Here is a 21,732-nt window from a genome sequence, read left to right as displayed (position 1 = left end):
CGGTGCTCGATTTGGACTGGCAGGTCCGCCAGCCGGTCACCGTTGCCTCTCGCAAACCACGTTTGGAAGGGGAGAGGCTGTAGTTCATTCTTCTCCGGGGAGAAAACTGCCAAAAAGGAAAAAGCAAAAACTCCACCAGGTTGGAATTAGGCTTTCCCCAGATCCCCGAACTGCAAAAACAATCCTGTGAATTCTTTGCAAGCTTGAAAGTCCGGGGGGCGGTGGTGGTGGTCTTGTGGGTGGGAGAGAGCATATGGGGGTGGGGGGAGTGACTGGCATATGGGGGGGGGAGCGGTCATTGCTCAGAGATCGGGTCATCTTCCTTTAATAGCCACATGATCAGGAAAGTGCAAAGTGCCTTTTTGCTCTTTCCGAGCGGCTAATGCGCAAAGGCGGAAGACGCGCGCTGTAGCTCACTCTGTTTGCGCGCGGGGAGGAGGAGGAGGACCGGCCAGGATCGGGCAAAGGGAAGAGGTAATGGTCGCTCTCCGCCTTGGGAAGCGGGTGGGCGCTAGCGCAGGCTCCGGCTGCTGACAACTCGATCCGAGGTAGCGATCGGGAGCCCCCCCTCCCGATGGCCCAAATCGTTCCGTGCCTCCCGCTGCCTAGCGCGGAGATTTCGCTACGGAGAAAGTGGGTGCCAAGGAGTTTTCTCCAAGTTTAACGTGGCCAGTTTTAAAAAGTGGGGAGGCGAGGCTCTCCCTCCAAGTTCAGAAGGGCGCGGGTGGGGAGTGGAGCGACGGTGCGCAATTCATCCGTTTTCATTTGCCAAGGCCAAAGAGGACAGTTTCGGTTCCGTGCGTTCCGGGAAGCGGCTTCGTTCCAGGAACTGGGCTCGGGCATGTTTTGCTCTCTTGCGCGGCCCGAGGGACGGATCGGACCTGACATTCCTACGTACCTTGTGCAGATGGGGATCTCGCTTTTCTAACAAAAGGATTTTGAGAGGGTTCAAGAGAGGAAAAGGTGGGATATTCCCGTACTTCTAGGGACTCGCGAGGAACCTACCCGTTTTAGAAGCTTCGATTTACAAAACTGGGGGCGGATGTGTGTCTGTTTTGGATTACTTAATCCGGAATAAATGCACTCATCAAAGCAGGTCAGGTTTGTCCTGATCGGTAAAAACCTGGAAAAGAGAAACGGAGAAGTGTTCGTTTTGCTTCGGCAATAAAAATCAATGCCACCACTTCGAAGTATTATTTAGCAGGTATATAGAGAGGTATGGAGAGAACGGTGTGATAGACTTGCCCCAAGTGATTCCTCTCTTCTCCCATTCCTTGATCACCCAGAATTTAGACATCCTGACAAGTACGGTATATCCTGTTCCATGAATGGGAGGGTAATGGGCTGCATAGATTATGAAGCATTCTTCCAGGTGACAGTGTGATATCAGAAAAAAAAGATACTGGGGGAAAGCTAATACCAATAAGGCAGACTGATTTCAAATAATGCAGATCTGATTGCAGGTAGAATGCAAAGGAGAAGGCATGGGGACTCTGGCAACAGTTGGATCCTTCTGTTATAGGTCCCCAAATATGTACTGTCTTCTGCTTAATATAAGCCATTATTAGACTTGGTTATGGAGGATACACAATATTTACATGAGCCTGGGAAAACGACCTTAAGAGAAGCATCGAAGAAGCACAATGCGATCAATTATGGGTTAAGCCCCCTATGGTGTCTGTTTTGGCACGAGTCCAGGAAGCCACCCTTAAAATAATTGTGTGATAGCACTGGACTCCCCAAAGGTTTTCTCGTATTATTTATTTGATTGATTGATTGATTACAACAACCCTGTGAGGTACCGTATTTTTCGCCCTACAGGACGCACTTTTTCCCCTCCAAAAATGAAGGGGAAATCTGGGTGCATCCTATGGGGCGAATGCAGGCTTTTGCTGAAGCTTGGAGAGCAAGAGGGGTCGGTGCGCACCGACCCCTCTTGCTCTCCAGGCTTCAGGAACACATCCGCAGCCTAGGCAGCCCTGTGGGAGGTCCCGCAGGGATGTCTAGGCTGTGGATAGCAGCCTGCCGCCCAGCGCGAGGGGCGCCCTGAAGCAGAGCGCCCCCTGCGCCCGGCAGACATCCGCAGCGTGGGGAGCCTTGCAGGAGTTCCCCGCAGGGCTCCCCACGCTGCGGATAGCAGCCTGCCGCCCGGCGGGCAGGGCGCCCTGATGCAGAGCACCCCTCGCGCTGGGCAGACATGGGCCAGCCCCACAAGCTCAGGGGACAGCAGGGAGGTGCAGCGCCGCCATCCCGCTGTTCCTCAACCTGGTTCGGTTTCCCCGACCTGCTTTTGGGGGGGAAATAAAGGGGGGGGATTTCCTTTATTTCCCCCAAAAAAACTAGGTGCGTCCTATGGGACGGAGCGTCCTATGGAATGAAAAATACGGTAGGTTAGGCTAATACTGTAGATGGTAACTGCCCTAGGTCACCCAGTGAGCTTTATGACTGAGTGAGGATTTGACCCCTAGTATGAATCTCACATCCATTTGTTTTAAAAGTTTGATTTTTATATGAATCGTTTATATTATTTTATGTAGCGATCTTTGTGGATTGAGTACTATATAAATCTTGTTAAATAAAAAAAAGTCAACGAATTCTTTCATTTCATTTTGAAGACAGAAAGATGGGAGACGTCTCTGATGTTTGGGTGGGAAGCGCCTACCTGTTTGTGCAGTCAACATCGGAAAATGTCCTTCTTCCTGTGATGTATGGAGACCCAAAGCAGAAGCCTTGCGTGTTCAAAGCACTCAAGTTGGCATTAGCGGGTATGTATTCGGTGTAGCCATTAGTGCCCCAAGACAGCAACTCATTGGGAACAGCATCATTTGCCTGTTGTCACTCAGCATCATAGAATCATAGAGTTGGAAGAGACCACAAGGGCCATCGAGTCCAACCCCCTGCCTGAGCTGCTGTTGGAACTTAAGCTTCTCCCAAGTCCACATCTTTGCAAGCTGGTGAGTCAGACCATTGGGCTCAGTACTGACTACTCTGACTGACAACAGCTCTCCAGGGTCCCAGACCTGGAGATGCCAGAGATGGAACTCGGGATGTTCTGCATGCCAAGCAGGTGCTCTGCTTCTGAGCTACAACGTTGGCCCTAAAGATAAAGGGAGATTCCAGTCCTGGTTTAAACCATCTAGGAAACCATCTTATACTGAGTCAGACTATTGGACCTCCTAGCTTAGTATTGTCTGCAAAGACAGGCAGCAGTTCTCCAGGGCTTCAGGTGCAGGTCTTCTCTAGCCCTTCCTGGGACCTTCTGCATTCAAAGCAGATGCTGCGCCAAAATGCTCGAGTCCTTCCCCAAATATTGCATACTACCCTGCAGTTCTAGAACACAGCAATTTGTCTTCCACGCCTTGTTTGCTAAGAGACTTCCACTCATCGGAACTCTCCAGGGAAGTCTCTTTCCCAGCCTGTAGAATTTACAGGCCCAGAAGGTTGAAGTCCTCTCCTTTACTTTAGTCATAAAGATAATAATAAGTGGAACATAGAGAGGCTTCTGTCTGCACTGTATCTTGCAGCATCACTTTAGGTCTTCTTGCAAATGTGCTATTTTTCTCTCTGTGTGTTTGTTTGCTTGTTTTCTGGAAGATTATACAAAATTTATTTAATTTATAGAATTATTATTATTATTATTATTATTATTATTATTATTATTATTATTATTATTTTATACCCCACCCATCTGGCTGGGTTTCCCCAGCCACTCTGGGCAGCTTAAAACCGAATATTAAAAAAAAAAAACAGCCTCAAACATTAAACACTTACCTAAACAGTTGTCTTTTAATAGTAAAATAGTTGCTTATTGCCTTGACATCTGCTGCTCTTCCTCCCAAAAGGGAGCCCAAGATGACTTAACAGCATAAAACACAACTGAAAAATATAAATCTGCAGAGCTGCTGCCATTCAGTGTATAAGGTACAGAGCTTGATAACCCAATGGTCTGACAGCACAAAGTGGCTTCTTGTCTTTGGTAAGTGGAAAACCCGACAGCCACCGCTAACTTTCCTCCCCGCTCTCTTCCCCAGATTCAACGGGTAGCCTCAACGGGGTAGACGTGCTGAAGGTCCATTGCAGCGACCCTCACCTGATAATCCAGCTCAAATTCTGCAAGGAAGAGAACTGCCGGAGATTCCTGCAAAGCTATCGTGAGGGACACCTCCAAGACTCCCTCCAGAATCACCTCAAACTTTCCTTGTCCATGTCCACCTTAGTCCCTGTCCAGATGGAGCTGAAAACTGGCGCCGAGAAGCTGGACGCCATGATCCGGGAGGAGGAGCGGTGCCTTGAATGCATCTACCATGAAAAGGTGCGAGCGAGAGAAATGCTGGGCTGCGTGGGTGGCTATATGGCAGGACCCTGGAACCTTTGAGTGAGCCGGATTATTACTTGTCCCTGTGGGCCAACTTTGACAGGTGTGCAGGACAGTCAATCACCTGACATTGTTTTGATGTCCAAGACATGACAGGTGGATTGACTTACCCACCAAACAAAGTCTCTTGTCCAGAGCTTTCCCAAGAACCTGAGAGCCAGCTGGGCACTTGGGAACCTCAGCGCAAGGGGCGTGGCCAGGCCTGTGCTCATCAAAAGGTTGAACACAGGGCATCACGAATGACGTCCCATGTGGGACAGGCGGGAGTAGTTTGGGAGAAGCAGTCTTGTGGACCCAATTGGGACTTGTGCTGCACCCAGTTTGGTCTGCCGGCCAAAGCTTCCCAACTCCTGCTATTTAGCGTCCAAGTTAGAGAATTACGAGGAAAATTCAGCATGCGAACCGTCCGAGCTTTGAGTCAAGGAAAGCTGGATTCTGCAGCTTGGGCAAATGTGCCCACTTTTCTTGGACACAATATGCCTTTATGGTTCTTTCTGAGAAAAGGCAAGGAACAATGTGGGACATTGAAGCCCCATCTTTTCCCACCCCACAAGCCCTGCAATTCTTCACGGATCTCAGCAGGTATTGCTCATCCACTTTGAACTCTGTTTTTTAACAAGTAGGAGTAGAATTATTATTATTATTTAAGTGACAGCTTACCTTCTCAGGGAACTGAGTTAGCCCACAACTCACACTCACTTTACATACACGAGTGAAAGCTTATGCAGGTGGAGGGGTGAAATAAATAAATGAAGAGTGTGGAAAACCTGCTGTTCCCTGCTCTCCATTGATTTGCTTTTTTCTGCCCACACACTCATTGGGTTTTCCTTGTTTACTAATCTTTGGGGAGGTTACAGGCTGGTGCCGAGAACACCCCAGGGCCCTCCCGCAACCTTCCCAAAGCCCAGTAAGCAGCCCAAATATATATATCTGGCAGCATACCTGAATGTAGGATCTAACACAGTAGACATCATGGATGCTGACTTTTTAATAGGCCATATTACTGAAGCAGCTATTTTGCAGGTAAAATTAATGGGGCAGATGATTTGTGGTTTTTTGGTATGTTACTTATTGTATTTACTATGTTTATCTTGCCTTCCTCCAGGGAGCTCAAGTCAGTGTATATGGTTCTCTCTCCCTCCCCATTTTATCCTCACAACAACCCTATGACTGGGTTGGGAGGCAGTGACTGGCCCAGGGTCACTCAGTGAACTTCCTCACCAAGTGGGGATTTGAGGCCTGGTCTCCCAGGTTCTAGCCCAGCATTTTTTAACCACTATACTACATTGGTTCTCCATTTCAGCCTAACCGTCTCAGGGATGAAGAGATCACAGAGCTGGAGGAATCTCTCAGGAACTGTTCCTTTCTGGACAAGATTGACAACACGGGTCCTTCTTCAAATTCTTCACCTGCACCTTTGAATTCTTCACCTGCACCTTTGAATTCTTCGCCTCCATCTTTGAATTCTCCGCCTCCATCTTTGAATTCTCCGCCTCCATCTTACAGTTCTGTGGAGATCTCAGGGTCTCTGCCAAAGGGAGACACCTTCACTTTCCAGGGCCAGCAGTTCGGTAAGTGTTTCCAAGAGGGAATTGGGAGAACTTGATCACTTTGAATAAGAACTGGTTACAAGACAAAAAAAATTAAACAGGTGTGCACTGAAAGGAGAGAGCTGGACAAATTTGTCTATGTCATCTCAAGGAAAACTCTGAAAACATGGTGTTATTTTGCAACAGGACTGTTTACTGTTTATAGTTTCGTATTGTAAAGTTTCTGAAGGGGAAGAAAAAGATCAGAAGAGTCGAGATAGTAGGAGAGTTGTCCAGCCAGAAATCACACAAGGAGCACTTGCAAAGTTAGATGTTGTTTGAGCACTGGTTAGGTTTCATCTGAGCAGCTTCAAGAGTTGATGTTGCTGCCTCACCCTTCCCTGAGCTTTCATTGGGATCCTGTTCTGGAACAGCAGCTGAGGAGTCAGATGTCCTCCTCATGGATAGGGCTTAAGGAGAGTTCTGCTGCTGGATGGACACCACACCCAGTTATCGCTTCCATTCAGCCTTGCTCTTGGTGGTGATTTTGGTGGCTCAGGAATGAGGGGATGAGGCCAGCAGTTGAGGCTGCTCTGTTAAGGCAAATGGGGCACTTCCCAACCAACCATCCTGCTCTCAGCCAGCCTCCACCTGCCTGCCTGCCCTCGGATTTACAACCAGTACTAGAGAGTGACCTCAATTGCCAGCTTTGACTTCCTGAGTCTCAGTTTTGCCCTTGGTAAACACCGCAGGAGGAAGGATTGAGACAAAGCTCAGATTAGTTGGCTCTGCCTGCCATTGGCCCTGGCTCTGCTTACTATTCACCTCCCTGCTTTCTGTCCCAACAGTCCCAATGAGCATCAGCCACCACTGGAAACAAGTCAGGGCATATTGTGTTCCTCCAAGCTTTCAGTCTCTCTGAGTGGGATATTCTCCCAGGCAGTGGTCTTGAGAGGCTTTTTGGTCAGTAGTAGGGTCAACAGCATCCTCCTCCTCTACCTCAGAAGTCTCATGCAGTCCAGGGCTGGTCCTGGCAAGCAGGTAGTGAGATGTGTCCCGTTTCCACATATTGGGAGGGTTGGATCCAGAGCTCTCCATATTTAGAGCTGTCCCATTAAAAGTAATGAACCTATTGACTAACACTAACAGTCCACTAACACTAACAGTCCACTAACACTAACAGACTAACAGTCCATTCATTTGGATGCAACCCTAATTTTTTGTTTTGTACGGAATGACATGTCTCCGATGAGTTAAGATTTGTTTTTTGTTGTTCCCTTCCCAAGCCAACAGAAAAATCTCTCCAGACGACCACCAGACGTTTGCCAAACTCGTGTCCAAGAAGTGGAAGCAGGTGGGCCGGTCTCTGCAGGTCAACTGCCGGGCCCTTCGGGATCCTGTCATCGACAACTTGGCCATAGAGTACGATCGGGAGGGCCTCTATGAGCAAGCGTACCAGCTTCTCCGCAGGTTCATTGACTCAGAAGGCAAGAGAGCCACCATAGAAAGACTGGTCACCGCCCTGGAGGAGAATGGCCTCATCAGCTTGGCTGAAGAGCTTCTGAGTGTCCACCAGAATGACAAAACATTGTAAGAGGACATGGGGGGGGGCAGTCCTCCCTTGAGACTACAAGCTGCAGGGCCAGTGATGCTCCACACTCATGTGCCTTTCTACACCTCTTGACTGCTCTGTAGCCATTTGATGCCAGACCAGCTGTGGCCCTTGCCACTGGCAGAACCCCGAGAATAACCAGCACAGGACTGAGGCTGAAAGTCAGTGTTGAAATATGGATGGTCTTGGGAAACATCTTTCATCTTACAGTAGCATCTGGACAAAGGCCTCAGCGGTTTCAGAATATCTCAGCAATGTAATAGCAGGAAACGGAAAAGATGTGAGACTTTCAGGGACGGTCTAAATAACTGGCTAGGCTGTGCCTGAGTAAAGGTAGTTCTCAGGACTTACTGACTGTAGCATCAAATAATGACATTATATGGAAATGTACATACAAAAGTGAGCTATCCTCAGATTAATGATCTGGCTAGGACAGTCATATTGTCCAAAGTCAACTTTAAAAAGTGGTACTTTCCAATGCAGCCAGTTCACACAATGGGTTGCAAATCATTGGCATAACTTAATCTAGCGTGCAGTTGAATGTGTGAACTGACTCTTATTGGAAATAGGGGCTAGGAAAGGGGTTTTTTTGGGTGGCAGGGGGTATTAGATCTGCAATGACCTATTCATTCCTACAAGCCCCACTTGATGTTGCAGTTAGCAGAGTTGAAACTGCATGTGTGAACCAGCGCTAGGTGGCATTTCCATGAACAGACTGCACCAGCATTTTACACCTTTTATGGAGTTATTCTTGAGTGTCATAGTAACTGTGCTGCTGTGATGCTTACTTAGAGGAGCATGTCTGCGTTTCCTTGCACAGAGGCTCCACCTCAGTGACATTATTGTATCCCAGATTCTCTTCCAGGAAGGAACAGCAGGCTTTCTCTTGTCTCATCATTTGCTTTCAGTCTTATGGCTGTGTCTGCTTTAGCACCATTTCCCTCAGAAAATGAGGCAGGGCTGGGTTGGTAGCTGTCCATGGTTCATGATGACAGCTATCTCCCTTCTATCCTCCGCACATTTATAGATGCCTGTTTCACACGTAATGTTAAACCACTGTTTAGCAACCAATAGTTTATTCAATCATGGCATAGCATTATGTATAAATCCTGCCTTCCAGCTTAACTATGGTTTGTTCACTGCCAGCAAACCACGGTCTGAAGCCATGGTTTATTGTTGGCTTATGAACCTTGGTTTGTTTTAACTGTGGCTTAGTGTTATGTGTGAACCTAGCACCCTTGTTTAACTATGGTATGTTTGAACACCCCATCACAGACACTTAGTAAGCTACAAATGCACAAGGCAAGAGCAGCTGGAAAACAAACCAAGCTTTTGAAAAACAAGCCATGGTGACTGTCTGTGGGATAACTTGTGGTTAACTCTTGGTTTGTTAAAGAAAGCACGGTTTAAACAAAGCATTATGTGCAAACCAGTCCAATAATTGCTTAGAGCAAGGGAACCTCAGATCTGGCAGTCCACTTTTCATCTACTATCTTACTGGAACAGGGGAAAGTGTCATTGTTTGTGTGGGCATCATTGTCAAAAGATGGACAATGTATGAGATTCACAAATACCTGTAGCTACACAAAGGGAGCTGTTCCAAGAGCAGATACGAGGGCTAGATATCAGAGGATGCACAAAGCAACCTTGCTGGTGCTAAGAATGTCTGGTTCTGGTCATTTGACATTCCATTCTGCTTTCAGCACAATCTGGTATAGCATACAAATGAAGGAATGATTAGTGCCCTGAATCTGTGAATCAGAACACGGGAAGATGTCTTGTACTGAGTCAGAACCTTGGTCAATTTAGATCAGGATTGTCTCCATCAGTTGGCAGAAGTTCTCCAGAGTTTCAGACAGAAGCCTTTCTCAGCCATCCATGGCAATGCCAGGGACCTTTCCCCCTGCTACTGGCCCTTCTCTATGGGTATAAACGTCATTTTAAAAACCTATCACCTTTATCATTATTCACTGGCGTCTTCAGTTTTTTACAAATACATACGCAAAACATAAACTCAACAAAGACAAGTGGTGTGTATCATTTGGGCGTAAAGGCAATTAACTAAAGGGAGAGCATCATTCTGTAGAGTCAGCTTAGCTTCATTAAAGAGACAATACCTTTAGACCATAGGTACTGTGGTAATGTGTTTCCAAAACTGTCTGAGGGTCTGTCAGTACAAGGGTCCCTCCTGCCTTGCCCAGTTACAAATTTTATGAAGGGAACACATGTGTTTACGAATGTATTAACTGACTGTGTCCTGAACCACTCAATTCTGCTGCATTAATTTCTCTGGAAGATAGTCTGCACTTTGGGTACAACCAAAAATCTAGTGCATGATGGGAAATGGTACAATTAAAAAACCAATAAAATTGCTCAACGAAAAGTGATTTCCCCCAAGCAGTGGGAGCAGCGTTAGAGCTTTTCCATAATGGAAGTTTGCAAGGCAGCCGACATGGGATTTCCCCCAGTGTATGCGTCTCCCTCATCCAGCCAATGATCTTTAGCTTCAGCAAAATTGCTTCACCATGTGGAAGAGTAATCCTAATTCAGGGGAAAATATTGATAAATTAGAACACAATTGGTACAGGCTGATATTTTTGCAAAGTGTATTTTTACCACTTTTGTATTGCCTTGTTTTCTGCACAGTAGGTTTTCTACACAATACTCTCTTCTGATAGACACTGATTTTTAATGCCATGATTTGTATCTTTTGAGAATCCTGCTTTTATATAGCAGCACTTTCCTCAATTTGTGTCTTGACAATCTTCGAATTGTGTCTCTCCCCACCTTGGTGTGGCTTTCATTTTTAAACGCATGCAAGATCAGGCAACAATCAAATAAACATGCTGCTCAATGTTTAAAAGGGAATGCACCCGTGGAGATACCTCTCGGGAATTTGTTGGAATCCAAAAGAGAGTTTCATGTTTTTAAATAGTTTTAGCAGCGCTTGAAAGTTTGGAGCAGACTCAAGCTGGCCGTGGGAAGACGACTTTGGTCCAAGATGAGCAAAAGGATTTACTGACATGGTGTGTGTGTGTGTGTGTGTGTGTGTGTGTGTGTGTGTGTGTAGAGAGAGAGAGAGAGAGAGAGAGAGAGAAAGACCCCTAGGGACTGCTGGCCTTGCTCACATTGCTCGCCAACCTCATCTAGATCAGTGTTTCCCAACCTTTTTTGGGCAAAGGCACACTTGTTTCATGAAAAAAAATCTCGAGGCACACCACCATTACAGCCCCGTGACGTCAGCGCGCAGCGTCACGCCGGGAGGGACATGAATTGCTAGCAAATTACATAATCACCTCCTTGAGGGCTGGCTCATCTTCTCCGAAGGTAAAGGTAAAGGTACCCCTGCCCGAACGGGCCAGTCTTGCCAGACTCTGGGGTTTGTGCGCCCATCTCACATCTATTGGCCGGGGGCCAGCGCTGTCCGGAGACACTTCCGGGTCACGTGGCCAGCGTGACAACGCTGCTCTGGCGAGCCAGAGCCGCACACGGAACGCCGTTTACCTTCCCGCTGGTAAGCGGTACCTATTTATCTACTTGCCCCCGGGGGTGCTTTCGAACTGCTAGGTTGGCAGGCGCTGGGACCGAGCAGCGGGAGCGCACCCCGCCGCGGGGATTCGAACCGCCGACCTTTCGATCGGCAAGCCCTAGGCGCTGAGGCTTTAGCCCACAGCGCCACCCGCGTCCCTTCTCCGAAGGTAGAACCCCATTAATTAACAGCACAGACTCACACCATAGCCAAGACGAGGGGGGAAAACCTCAGTCATGCACAGTCATGCACATGTGGGGGCTAAATGAGGACGAAGACCGGGCAGAGAGCAGGGTTCAAATCACCCCACCTGGCCAGGACAATCCCTGGGTGCTCCCTTGGGCCACTCGCCTGACCCACTTCGCAGGGCTGTTGTTGCGAGGATAACACGGGGAGAACCACGCGCGCCCCCGGGAGCTCCTTGGAGGAGAAAGCGGGCGATGAATGCAATGCACGAAATATATGAGAGGCGACCAGGTTTTGCAGGTGAGGGGCCCCCGCCAGCCTCCGCTTCCAACACCCGACGCAACGACGCCGAAGTTTCCCCCCGGGCTCGGCTCGGGGAGCAGCGCTGCTCCCCCCCGCCTCCCCTTCGCCCTCCCGGCTCTCTCTGCTGCCCACTGGGGACCCCCCTCACCTGCCAAGTCCGGAGCGCCGGTGGAAGTTGCATGCATGCATGCAGGGCGCCACGTTGCCATTGCATTGCACTGCACTCCATGCAACGCCTGCACGCATGCATTGCCTTGCACGCCCGCCAAGGGGTCTCACCGCGGTCCGATGCGTCCCCTCCGGTGCGGATGCAGCATTGCAAAAATAACCTCCCCCCGACGCAGCCCTACCTGGGGGGCAGCCTCCGCCGCTCCGCCTCCGCGGGGATCCCCGGGCTCCATCCTGCCGCCCGATCTCCGCGGGGGCGCAGGCAGGCTGCGCGGGGTCTGCGCGGAAGAGCCCCTGCCCGCCCGGCCGCCACCGCTGCGCTCATTCCATGGCCGGGAGAAGAGCGCTTCAAACAAAACGCCCGGCCCGCCAGGCCACGCTGGGAAACGTAGTTCGTGCACCCCGCGCGGGCGCGGAGCCCAAGGGCGAGGGGACTAAGGATCCCGGCAGCCCCCGCGCCGGGGACGGAGGGGGAGAGGCCGGGTGCAGGGATGGAGGGACGGGTGGGCGAGCGAGTGAGTGAGTGGCAGCCGCCAAGCCTTGGCCGAGAGCCAGGAAGGGCCTCCCCGAAGGAGGAGGAGGGAGGCGCAGAGCGGGAGGGAGGGAGGGAACCCCAGGGGTCATCTAGTGACGGCGCCCCAATCAAAAATTTGACTTAAAAAAAATCTTTCAAATTTTTTAATTTTTCCCGCGGCACACCAGGCAACATCTCGCGGCACACTAATGTGCCACGGAACAGTGGTTGGGAAACACTGATCTAGATTAAGACAATTGTAGCAAAATATAAGGCAGTACAGAAGGCAGTTTAAAACTGGCAATGATAGTCAGATAACGCCTGGGCAAAAAGGGAAGTTTTTCGTAGGTGGTGGAAATACACCATTATTTGGCACCCACCCTAGTCATCCATAAGACTACGTGCTTTGACGTGCCCTAGTACTAGGAAGGGCCAATCTGCCCATTGCAGTTTCCTTCACTTTCTTGCTACCTGGTTTCAACATAAAATGGTTGGTGGAACAGACACTTTAAGCAGTTCTTCCCGTTTCCTGAGTTCCTCCTTGCAACATCAGCATGCCAGAGCAAGAAGATGCTCCTGGGCAAGGAAGACGTGCCCAGATTTTGGTGGGCTGGCGGGGTACCTTAAGCAAGTACATGGGCTGGAAGCAGCCTGTGAGTTTGCCTGCTGTGATGAACTACAGACCACTGAAAAAAAGGAGGAGGAAAAAGCAGACTCTGGGATGGGAAAATCTTTTCTATTTCGGTTTCTTGTTTTTCAGACCTGCTTCCCACATTTCTATATCAGTTTGTGATTTATTTATTTTTAAGTCCTCATGAAAATTTCTCCTAATACAGTGGTACCTCGGATTAAGTACTTAATCCGTTCCGGAGGTCCGTTCTTAACCTGAAACTGTTCTTAACCTGAAGCACCACTTTAGCTAATGGGGCCTCCTGCTGCTGCCACACCGCCAGAGCATGATTTCTGTTCTCATCCTGAAGCAAAGTTCTTTACCCAAGGTACTATTTCTGGGTTAGTGGAGTCTGTAACCTTAAGCGTATGTAACCTGAAGCATATGTAACCCGAGGTACCACTGTATACTGATTTCGGTATGCAATTTTGCTTAATATAATGCATCTTTGTATGTTATTTCCACCAATCTAGGCACACTTCATCCTTGCATATCCATTTTTTGGATGCATTACTTGGCTGGAAAAGTGCACTGCCAAACTCTGAGAAATGTGAATTTTGAAGGATTCAAAATCCAGTTCATGTATCATTTTGGAAGTCCATGCAAACTACATCACATTTTGTCCTCAGTGTGAGGTCAGTAAACTAACCAATGTCCCCCAAATCCCAATGGCTATAGAAGAATGAACTTGTTGGAACGACACTTTGCAACGCTAGTCATTTCCTCTTTTACAAGGAGCTAACTTTATTGGAGTGTAACATGATGGCGCTCAGTCTGACCAGATTTCATGAGGCAATCTGTCGTTGTGTGAACACACACAGACATGGGCCCTTCGCATGTGCAGCCAACTCTTCTCCACCTCCCGCCCCCTCCCTGCTGTTGGCATGCATCTGAAGCAGGAGTACTCCAGAGCTCTCCTGACTCTTTTTGGACAGAAACATCTGCTCAGGTCATGTGACCAGCACTTGGAGGCCAGCTGAGCTCCGTTTCTCAACACACCACTGAGGGGGCTCTCTTGCCAGCACAGACACACACAGAGAGAGACAGGGTTTGGAGAGAAGACATGGGGAGAGGAGGAGGACCCAGCCATGTTTGCACACAATCCGGGTGCTTCTCCTGAAAATGCATGGAAAGGCAAGAGAGCCAGGATTGCTTAACTCAGCTAGGATTTCCTGGGCTATATGATCAGAGGCTGAGGAATGCCAGAGCTAATCGGATCCAGATGTGCCTACTTGGCAACCTTTTATCCAAACGTTACCGAAGGGAGATGCAATGCTACTGACAAGATTGCTCTGGATGTAAGTACCAAGGCTTTCGGTTTGTTCAGGGAGCGTTCTGTACGGACCCATTTGCAAACAGGAGCTGGCCTGCCCTCCAGCTTTAACCTAAACCTCTCCCCACCCTCCCTGCGCCTGCGTTAGATTCCTCATTGCCATTCACAAGCAGCAAATGAGCTCTCCTCCTCCTCCCCAGTCTGCACATCTGGCTCGCTCACTGCAAGAGGCATACCTTACCTGTGTCGGCTAGATGGGGAGACTGTGCAAATGCTGCAATTAATATATAGGGAGGGGAGAAAGTTTGTGCATGCGGCTTTTGTTGAGATCCTCCTGCACAGATTTTCCATGGGGGGGGGGGAAGAAGAGCCAAGGTTGGTGGCTAAGCACATGCTCTGTCTGCGTGGCAAGATTCCAGAGTCAATCCCTGGGAAAAGACCCCCTTTCTGAGATTCTGGGGAGCCACTGGTAGTCAATATATTATTGAGCTGCATGGGCCAGCTTCCTCCTGCTATATACAGTGGTACCTTGGGTTACATACGCTTCAGGTTACGGACTCTGCTAACCCAGAAATAGTGCTTCAGGTTAAGAACTTTGCTTCAGGATAAGAACAGAAATCGTGCTTCGGCGGCACAGTGGCAGCAGGAGGCCCCATTAGCTAAAGTGGTGTTTCAGGTTAAGAACAGTTTCAGGTTAAGAATGGACCTCCGGAACGAATTAAGTACCGGTACTTAACCTGAGGTACCACTGTACATGCTATGGAACCAGCGAGCAACCTCAGGGCCAGGATGCAGCACTTTGGACCTCTCCATCTGGTCCTTGGGACATTCATCCCTGAGACAAAGGCCTTGTTTGCCCCCTCCTTGAGTGCTTTGCTGACTGGAACACAGCCTTGAATTGTGACCCTGTGTCTTGCTTGCCTGGAAGGATGGATGGAGAGGGGTGTGTGGCTGAAATAGAGCTTATGCTATGTGCATTGCTCAGTCCCTTTTTGCCTTTGGCCCTGTCCTGTCCTCTGATGGCAAGCAGCCCCTGGGTGGTTTTCCATGAAGGTATGTGGCCCTTGGGTTAAAAACTTTTTCCCATTGCTGGGTCCTATGCAATTAATCCACGCACATCCCTCCATCCATGCTGAACACTCTGCCCTGCTGTGGTGCTTCAGGAACCGTATTCAGAAGCATGTCACTCTTGATCCTGCAGACAGTATACAGTGCAGGCATCCGAACTAGCAGTCACGGTTAGCCTTATCCAGATGTTCAACAGCATCTGGAGGGCCACCTGCTTCTCTTCCAGGCTGAGCAGACTTCAGACTTCCTTTCTCATGCTCTAGAACAGGGGTCTGCAACCTGCGGCTCCGGAGCCGCACGTGGCTCTTTTACACCTTTGCCGCGGCTCCGGGGCAGATACTAGCGAGGGGAGGAGGCGCATTGTGCGCCCCGACACTCCCCACTGTGGCGGGCGCTGTACTGGCTGTGATGTCGCATGGGGGCGGTGCGTGCGTTAGTCATGCACCGTCCCAACGTCACTTTCCCACCCACTGTCAGATCAGAGGGCAGCGGCGCGCATGCTTTAAATGTCACAATGGTTTTGCGGCACCCAGGTTGTTTTTTTCCTTCGGAAACGGGTCCAAGTGGCTCTTTTTGTCTTAAAGGTTGCAGACCCCTGCTCTAGAAACATGGTCACTTATCAGTAAGGGCAAGCCTCTGGGCATGTGCAGAGCCCTTTCTAAATAAGCCAGAGCACTAACCTTGCAATTTTTGCTCCCAGAAGCGGAGGCACTATAAAAGTGCCTGTAGAGGAATTTGGGCAGTAGGCACAGCATATATTGCTTTTTTATGTAAGGGCTGTTGCAATACAGAATTCTTCCCCCTGCTAGGGGCAGTGATGATATGGCGATGCTGGCATTCTGCTTGGCATTCAGAAGCTGTCAGTTAAAGAGTTTACTTTTTTATTTCTGGCAGTTGGGGAAGAATACATAGAAAGCCTTTACTAGGAGAGTGGGCATTTTTTGTTTTATGAGTTTGTTTTTGCATTACCATGATGGTTTTCTGTGGCAGCCTTCCCATCAAGACAGCTCTCAGGACAGTCTATCCAGAGCCTGCATTTTTCATGGAACCTGGCATCCACCCAAAAGACACGTTGGAAGGAGTCTGGCTAAACAAGGAGAAAAATGGGCTTTAGGGTTATCGCCTGGAGCTTAGGAAGGGAATCTTGATGTTGTTGTTGTTTAGTCATGAAGGAGATCTTGATGTTGACTGGAGGCAAAAGGGCCAGTCAGAGAACAGGTTTGTAGTGAGCACAGCAGGGTCACTGGGGGGAGTTAACGCCAGAATATAATTTATTCTGTAGATAACAGATTTGTTTCCATTTCATGATCTCCCTTCCCTTCCCCTCCAAATCTCGGAAGGCCCCCAAATGCCTCTCCCGCTATGAGCCAGATATGCCAGATATGCAGAGTCATGGCAGAGCAAAACATCTGGATCTGCTTCATTCCATCATTCTCTTCCTTCTGGGATTTCCTGTTGCACACAGGAGAACCAAAGTGGCTGCCTTACATTTTTATCTTTGCACGGTCAATGGCGTCCCCCACCGTGGGGGAATGGTATAACCTGGCTGGGGTGACCATGTGCCTTACTTAACAGAGGAGAGCCCTATGTTTCAGAGTGGGCAGGCTTCAGGCTTGTGGGATTTTATCTCTCTCTTTTTTACTAGTTCCCTGAAATCCACTATGTGGAGGTTGGTGCAAAAGGCATACACTTAGAAGGAAAAAATTCTGAGCTTAGCAGTTTGTTTTTGAGTATCAGGATTGCATTAAGTTTGCAGTCCATCCACCCAGAAATCAACTCTGGGTTACCCCAACTTTTTAAATTTCAGCCGTAGAATTTAGCATGCAAGTGGGGGGGGCATTTTGCTGCTGTTAAACAGAGGTTTTGTCTTTTGAATGCTGCTTCATGGGTCTCCTGTCCCATAAGTAAAAGAAGTTACGGGCTCTGAACCAACCAGACTTTATTGACTTTCACAAATTAAGCTGATGGCTGGTCTAAATATTGGCAGGCTTGTATCTGTAAGTCATGGAAACAGCAGATTTCCATCTTGGACCAGGCTTATTCCAAGGCCTGAGTCCATGAAACTAAACAGTGAAAAGCAGCCAGAAATTCTCTCTAAGGTTGCCATTAGCATCTCAGATCTTAAATAATACTGGGCCAAATTTGCATGAAAACAAGTCAGAACTTAATTGGAGCCAGGAGTCAACATTGCTGGGCTCTGGAATCAGGGTCACAAAGTTGCATCATGTTCCAGAAAATGTTTGGATGTAATATCCAGGGCAGGAAAGATCTTTTTGAGCATATACTGAGTTCTTACCATTCGCCATGATATAGTGTCAACCCCACACAATCTCCTGTCCCTATACTGACACAACTTATTAAGAGATTTTGTACTGCTACATCTTTTGGGACAAGGTCTAAACAGGAAAACCCTGATTTCTTGACATACTGTTTTATTTATTATTTAAATAATTTGTATTCCACTCTCCAACCCCCCCCCCCCAAAAAGAGGCTCCCATAGCAGCTTACTGGTCACTTAAAAAAAAGAAAAGTCAATAAAAAAGACACCAAACAAAAGGAAAATGGATTTCAGGAAGGAGAAAATCAAGAAAACTTGGGAACAAGTTTGAAGCTTTACTAAAATGTATGTATGAAATTGTGAGGAAACTAGGAGCCCCCAGTTCAGACCCCTCATGCCAACTCTGGTTGAGACCACCAATAGCTGGAGCTAGTAAAACTGTACACCACCAATGGTTTGGGCCTGACTGAGTCCTTTTACACCAGGGCAGACAGTGACACTCTGGCTTTCCCTCCTCAGTGAACTTGTAGGGCTTAAACTTTAAAAGAGGATCTTTGTGGTAGAGGGTTCCAATTTATGGGTGCCCTTCTTCATGAGGTGGATGTGTTTCCCTCATTTTTAACAACTGGGCATTTGATGATTCAAATATTCTCAACAGCCTTGAAATTATTCACTGTGCCTTTTTGAATGTTTCCAGAAGTTTTAAAATGTATTGAATGGTCTTCAACAACAACAAAAACCAGTGTTTTGATATTTTGTGGTTTAGCATCCTGGACTCCTTTGCAACAAAATGTAGAAGAGAAATTAAACTAACTAAATGTGCTACAGACTCTACCCTGACCTCCTGTTTCTTTTCTCTGCAGATGGATGTAGTCTATAGACAATTCCCCTAACACAATACTGCATGTTTCTTAGTGGAGATTTCTGGGAACCATGAGAGTTCAATTCAAGGCTGATGCCATTTGCACACTCGTCCTGGTGGTCGTCCTTTTCACCATGCTCTATTCTCAACTGGGCCACACTTCCCTTAGAGAAGAAAAGGTGAAAGGTCAGAAGCCGCCATTAATGGCGACACGTAGGGTCTTCCACGTTCCCATCGCCCTCCAGAAACAGACTGCAGTGGAGAAGGCCAAAATGATTTCTTCAATGAAACCTGGCGAGGGTGGAGGCCAAGATGCCATGGTCACTACTCTGCCCCCCTTGACGCAGCCTGCTTTTGATTTTAAGCGTTACCTGAGGAACAAAGACAACCGGAAGTTTGACCTTCTCATTAACCAGCCAAAGAAATGCAAGAGGAACCCAGGGGGCCCCTTCTTGCTCATCGCCATAAAGTCACTGGTAGAGGACTTTGACCGCCGGGAGATTGTACGGAAAACTTGGGGAAGAGAAGGGCCGGTCAATGGGGCGCAGGTGCAAAGGGTTTTCCTCCTGGGGGTCCCCAAGAACAAAACGGCGCTGCCAGCGTGGGAGAGTCTTGTTCATCAGGAGAGCCAGATGTATCGAGACATCTTGTTGTGGGACTTCCTTGACACTTTCTTCAATTTGACCTTGAAGGAGATACATTTCCTAAGCTGGGCTCGTGAGTTTTGTTTCAGTACTAAGTTCATATTCAAAGGCGATGCCGACGTCTTCGTCAACGTGGAAAACATTGTCAACTTCCTGGAGAGGCGTGATCCATCCGATGACCTATTTGTTGGGGACATCATCTATAACGCGCACCCAATCCGAACCCGCAAGAGCAAATACTACATTCCGGAGACAATGTATGGGCTCAGCATGTATCCAGCCTATGCTGGGGGTGGCGGGTTCTTACTTTCCAGCAGCACCATGAAGAAACTCTCTCAGGCTTGTGGGGAGGTAGAACTCTTTCCTATTGATGATGTCTTCCTAGGCATGTGCTTACAAAGAATCAACCTGAAGCCCACCTTGCACGAAGGGTTCAAAACCTTTGGAATAACCAAGCCCTCTGCTGCTCCAAACTTGCAGACCTTTGATCCTTGTTTTTACAAAGATCTCATGGTAGTCCACAGCCTGAAGGGAGCTGAAATCTGGCTAATGTGGAACCTGCTGCACAACCCACGGCTCTCTTGCACCCAAAAGAAGCATGTAAAGAAGGCTTTCCGGTGGAAAATCAAAACTAAAGAGCCAGCCAAAGATTATGCGACCTAAGGATTGACTTGCATGAGTGAATGAACATCACACAGGCCTAGCACTGCTGATGCGACTTGCACATTATCCGACATTGCTTGAAACCTACAGTGTTTTAGGCGGAGATATCAAGTAATGAAAATGCTTGTTTAAGCCAACCCTAATGTCTACAGTTGTGTTAGTGAGGAAAATATATGGAGTGGAATCCAATGTGGTTCCCTTTGTTTGCTCACAACAAGTTTGCAATCACAGAAGCAGCCCTTAGGAACATAGGTGCGAAGCAAGCTGTCTTCTATGAAGTCCGACCAGTGGTTCCTCTAGTTCAGTATTGTCTACACTTAACAAGCATAACTCCCAGAGGTCCAAACATATGAAATATGTATTCTCAGAATATGCTCAAAGAAAGCCTGCAAAATTCACCCATGTGAATACGTACGTTGAGAAAGGTCTGCAAAGGTTGTAAAGAGTACAGACTTTGCTATACATGAAGTCCAAGATTTGATCCCTCAAGAACCTCAAATAGGTCTGGGAAAGACCTGTCTGAACCCCTTGTGAGTTGCTGCCAGTTGGTATAGACAATACTGAGTGAGATGGAGCAGTGCTTTGGCTCTGAATGATGCCTGCTCATGCTGCCAGATTTATTTGTTAGGAATAATAGAGCATTAAGAGGAAGGTCCACTGCTGCAGGGTCATTCTGATGTAAATGCCTATTGAAAGAGCTTGTTTATACAGACACCCACTCAACTTTGTTCACATATACCTAAAGCTATTACAAGGACAATCTAAAACACTGCATTTGAATGTCCTATGTTGTGGTTTCACTACAACATGCAAATCAAATTACTCTGACTCTGTCTTCATTTGTGTACTCTGCTGTTTGAAAAAAAGGGGGGGGGAAATCATTTTACCTCCTAGCTCATCAAAACCTCCATAAATTATGTTCCGTCTCAAAGCAAAATGCAGGAGGATAATCTTTAAAAGTGCCAAATTTAAAATAGCAGTTTGGGATCTGGCAGGGAGATAAAAGACAGTGTGTGTGGACTTATTGGTGTAATCAAGATGGATCCAACCCTGTTCCCAAAATGTCTGTTTCTTAATTTATTGGACTTTCAAATGTATGTGTTCCCTTCACAGTGTTTACCATTTAAAAGCAGACACAACCAACACAGGACAATATAATCCACAATGAATGTGACTTCTCTCAGATGAAACAGAGTTTGGATTAGATATCCTGCTTTATCACTACCCCAAGGAGTCTCAAAGCGACTAACATTCTCCTTTCCCTTCCTCCCCCACAACAAACACTCTGTGAGGTGAGTGGGGCTGAGAGACTTCAGAGAAGTGTGACTGGCCCAAGGTCACCCAGCAGCTGCATGTGGAGGAGCGGGGAAGCGAACCCGGTTCACCAGATTACGAGTCTACCGCTCTTAACCACTACACCACACTGGGAGCCTCAGCTTGCAGCAGATGTTAAAAGATCATGGTGTATTAGATCCTGGATCCTGTACATCACACATGTTCTAAAAACCGATCTTGGCCAGGTTCAGCATATGCATTTCACAGTTGCATTTTCTCAGGGTTTGGGGCAAGAATCTTTCCCAGCCCTATCTGGCTCAGTGGCTTTCCAGGGTTTCAGGCAGGAGACAATTCCCAGTCCTAATTGGAGATGCCAGGTATTGAACCTGCATGAAAAGAAAGTTCTCTACCACCAATCTCTGGTCCTTCCCTGACACTGGGAAATACCCTGACACAGGAAGCTGCCTATTGGTCCACCTAACTCAGTATTGCCGACACTGACTGGCAGTGGCTCTCCAAGGTTTCAAACACTGAGTCTTTGCCAGCCTTCTTTGGATATGCTGGGGATTCAACTCGCAACATTTTGCATGCAAAGCAGATGCCCAGCCTCTGAACTACAGCTTTTTAAAAGCTATGATTTATGGTTTATTGTGATTTGTAAATGAAGTCACTACTTTACTTACCTGTATATAAACATGAGGCAAAATGAAGACAGATCCCTTGGATTGTACAATTAGTCGGCTCCCTTTCTGGTCTTAAAAAGTCACTCAGGGCTAAGGCACA

General features: G+C 47.9%; 2 protein-coding genes across 5 annotated transcripts; both read left to right on the top strand.

The window, feature by feature from the left end:
• The first annotated feature begins 21 nt into the window (after window positions 1-21).
• Window positions 22-9,467, top strand: TRADD (TNFRSF1A associated via death domain). Of its 4 annotated transcripts, none has more exons than XM_082232382.1 (5): window positions 22-139; window positions 2,616-2,765; window positions 4,032-4,312; window positions 5,679-5,946; window positions 7,191-9,467. In XM_082232382.1, the coding sequence occupies exons 2-5, from the start codon at window positions 2,624-2,626 to the stop codon at window positions 7,496-7,498; spliced, it is 999 nt and encodes a 332-aa protein (XP_082088508.1). In that variant the 5' UTR covers window positions 22-139; window positions 2,616-2,623; the 3' UTR covers window positions 7,499-9,467. The 4 variants fall into 4 exon arrangements, with proteins under 4 accessions (XP_082088508.1, XP_082088510.1, XP_082088507.1 ...); XM_082232384.1 differs by having other exon boundaries at window positions 57-139; window positions 2,620-2,765; XM_082232381.1 differs by lacking the exon at window positions 22-139 and adding an exon at window positions 314-474.
• Window positions 9,468-13,843: 4,376 nt separating this feature from the next.
• B3GNT9 (UDP-GlcNAc:betaGal beta-1,3-N-acetylglucosaminyltransferase 9) lies at window positions 13,844-20,595 on the top strand. Its single transcript, XM_082232367.1, has 2 exons — window positions 13,844-14,184; window positions 18,369-20,595. Exon 2 carries the CDS (start codon window positions 18,439-18,441, stop codon window positions 19,672-19,674), a length of 1,236 nt encoding a protein of 411 aa, XP_082088493.1. The 5' UTR covers window positions 13,844-14,184; window positions 18,369-18,438; the 3' UTR covers window positions 19,675-20,595.
• The last annotated feature ends 1,137 nt before the right edge of the window (window positions 20,596-21,732 follow it).

Source organism: Podarcis vaucheri (genome assembly GCF_965113315.1).
Source record: "Podarcis vaucheri genome assembly, chromosome: 7".
NCBI lineage: Eukaryota > Metazoa > Chordata > Lepidosauria > Squamata > Lacertidae > Podarcis > Podarcis vaucheri.
This window is presented reverse-complemented; position numbering and strand designations above follow the sequence as displayed.

Excerpts from the sequence above, each read along its gene's own strand:
- TRADD (XM_082232382.1), top strand. The coding sequence starts at position 2,624 with ATGGGAGACGTCTCTGATGTTTGGGTGGGAAGCGCCTACCTGTTTGTG. Across the intron at positions 4,313-5,678 it reads AATGCATCTACCATGAAAAG|CCTAACCGTCTCAGGGATGA; the intron begins GTGCGAGCGAGA and ends TCTCCATTTCAG. Across the intron at positions 5,947-7,190 it reads TTTCCAGGGCCAGCAGTTCG|CCAACAGAAAAATCTCTCCA; the intron begins GTAAGTGTTTCC and ends TCCCTTCCCAAG.
- B3GNT9 (XM_082232367.1), top strand. The coding sequence starts at position 18,439 with ATGAGAGTTCAATTCAAGGCTGATGCCATTTGCACACTCGTCCTGGTG.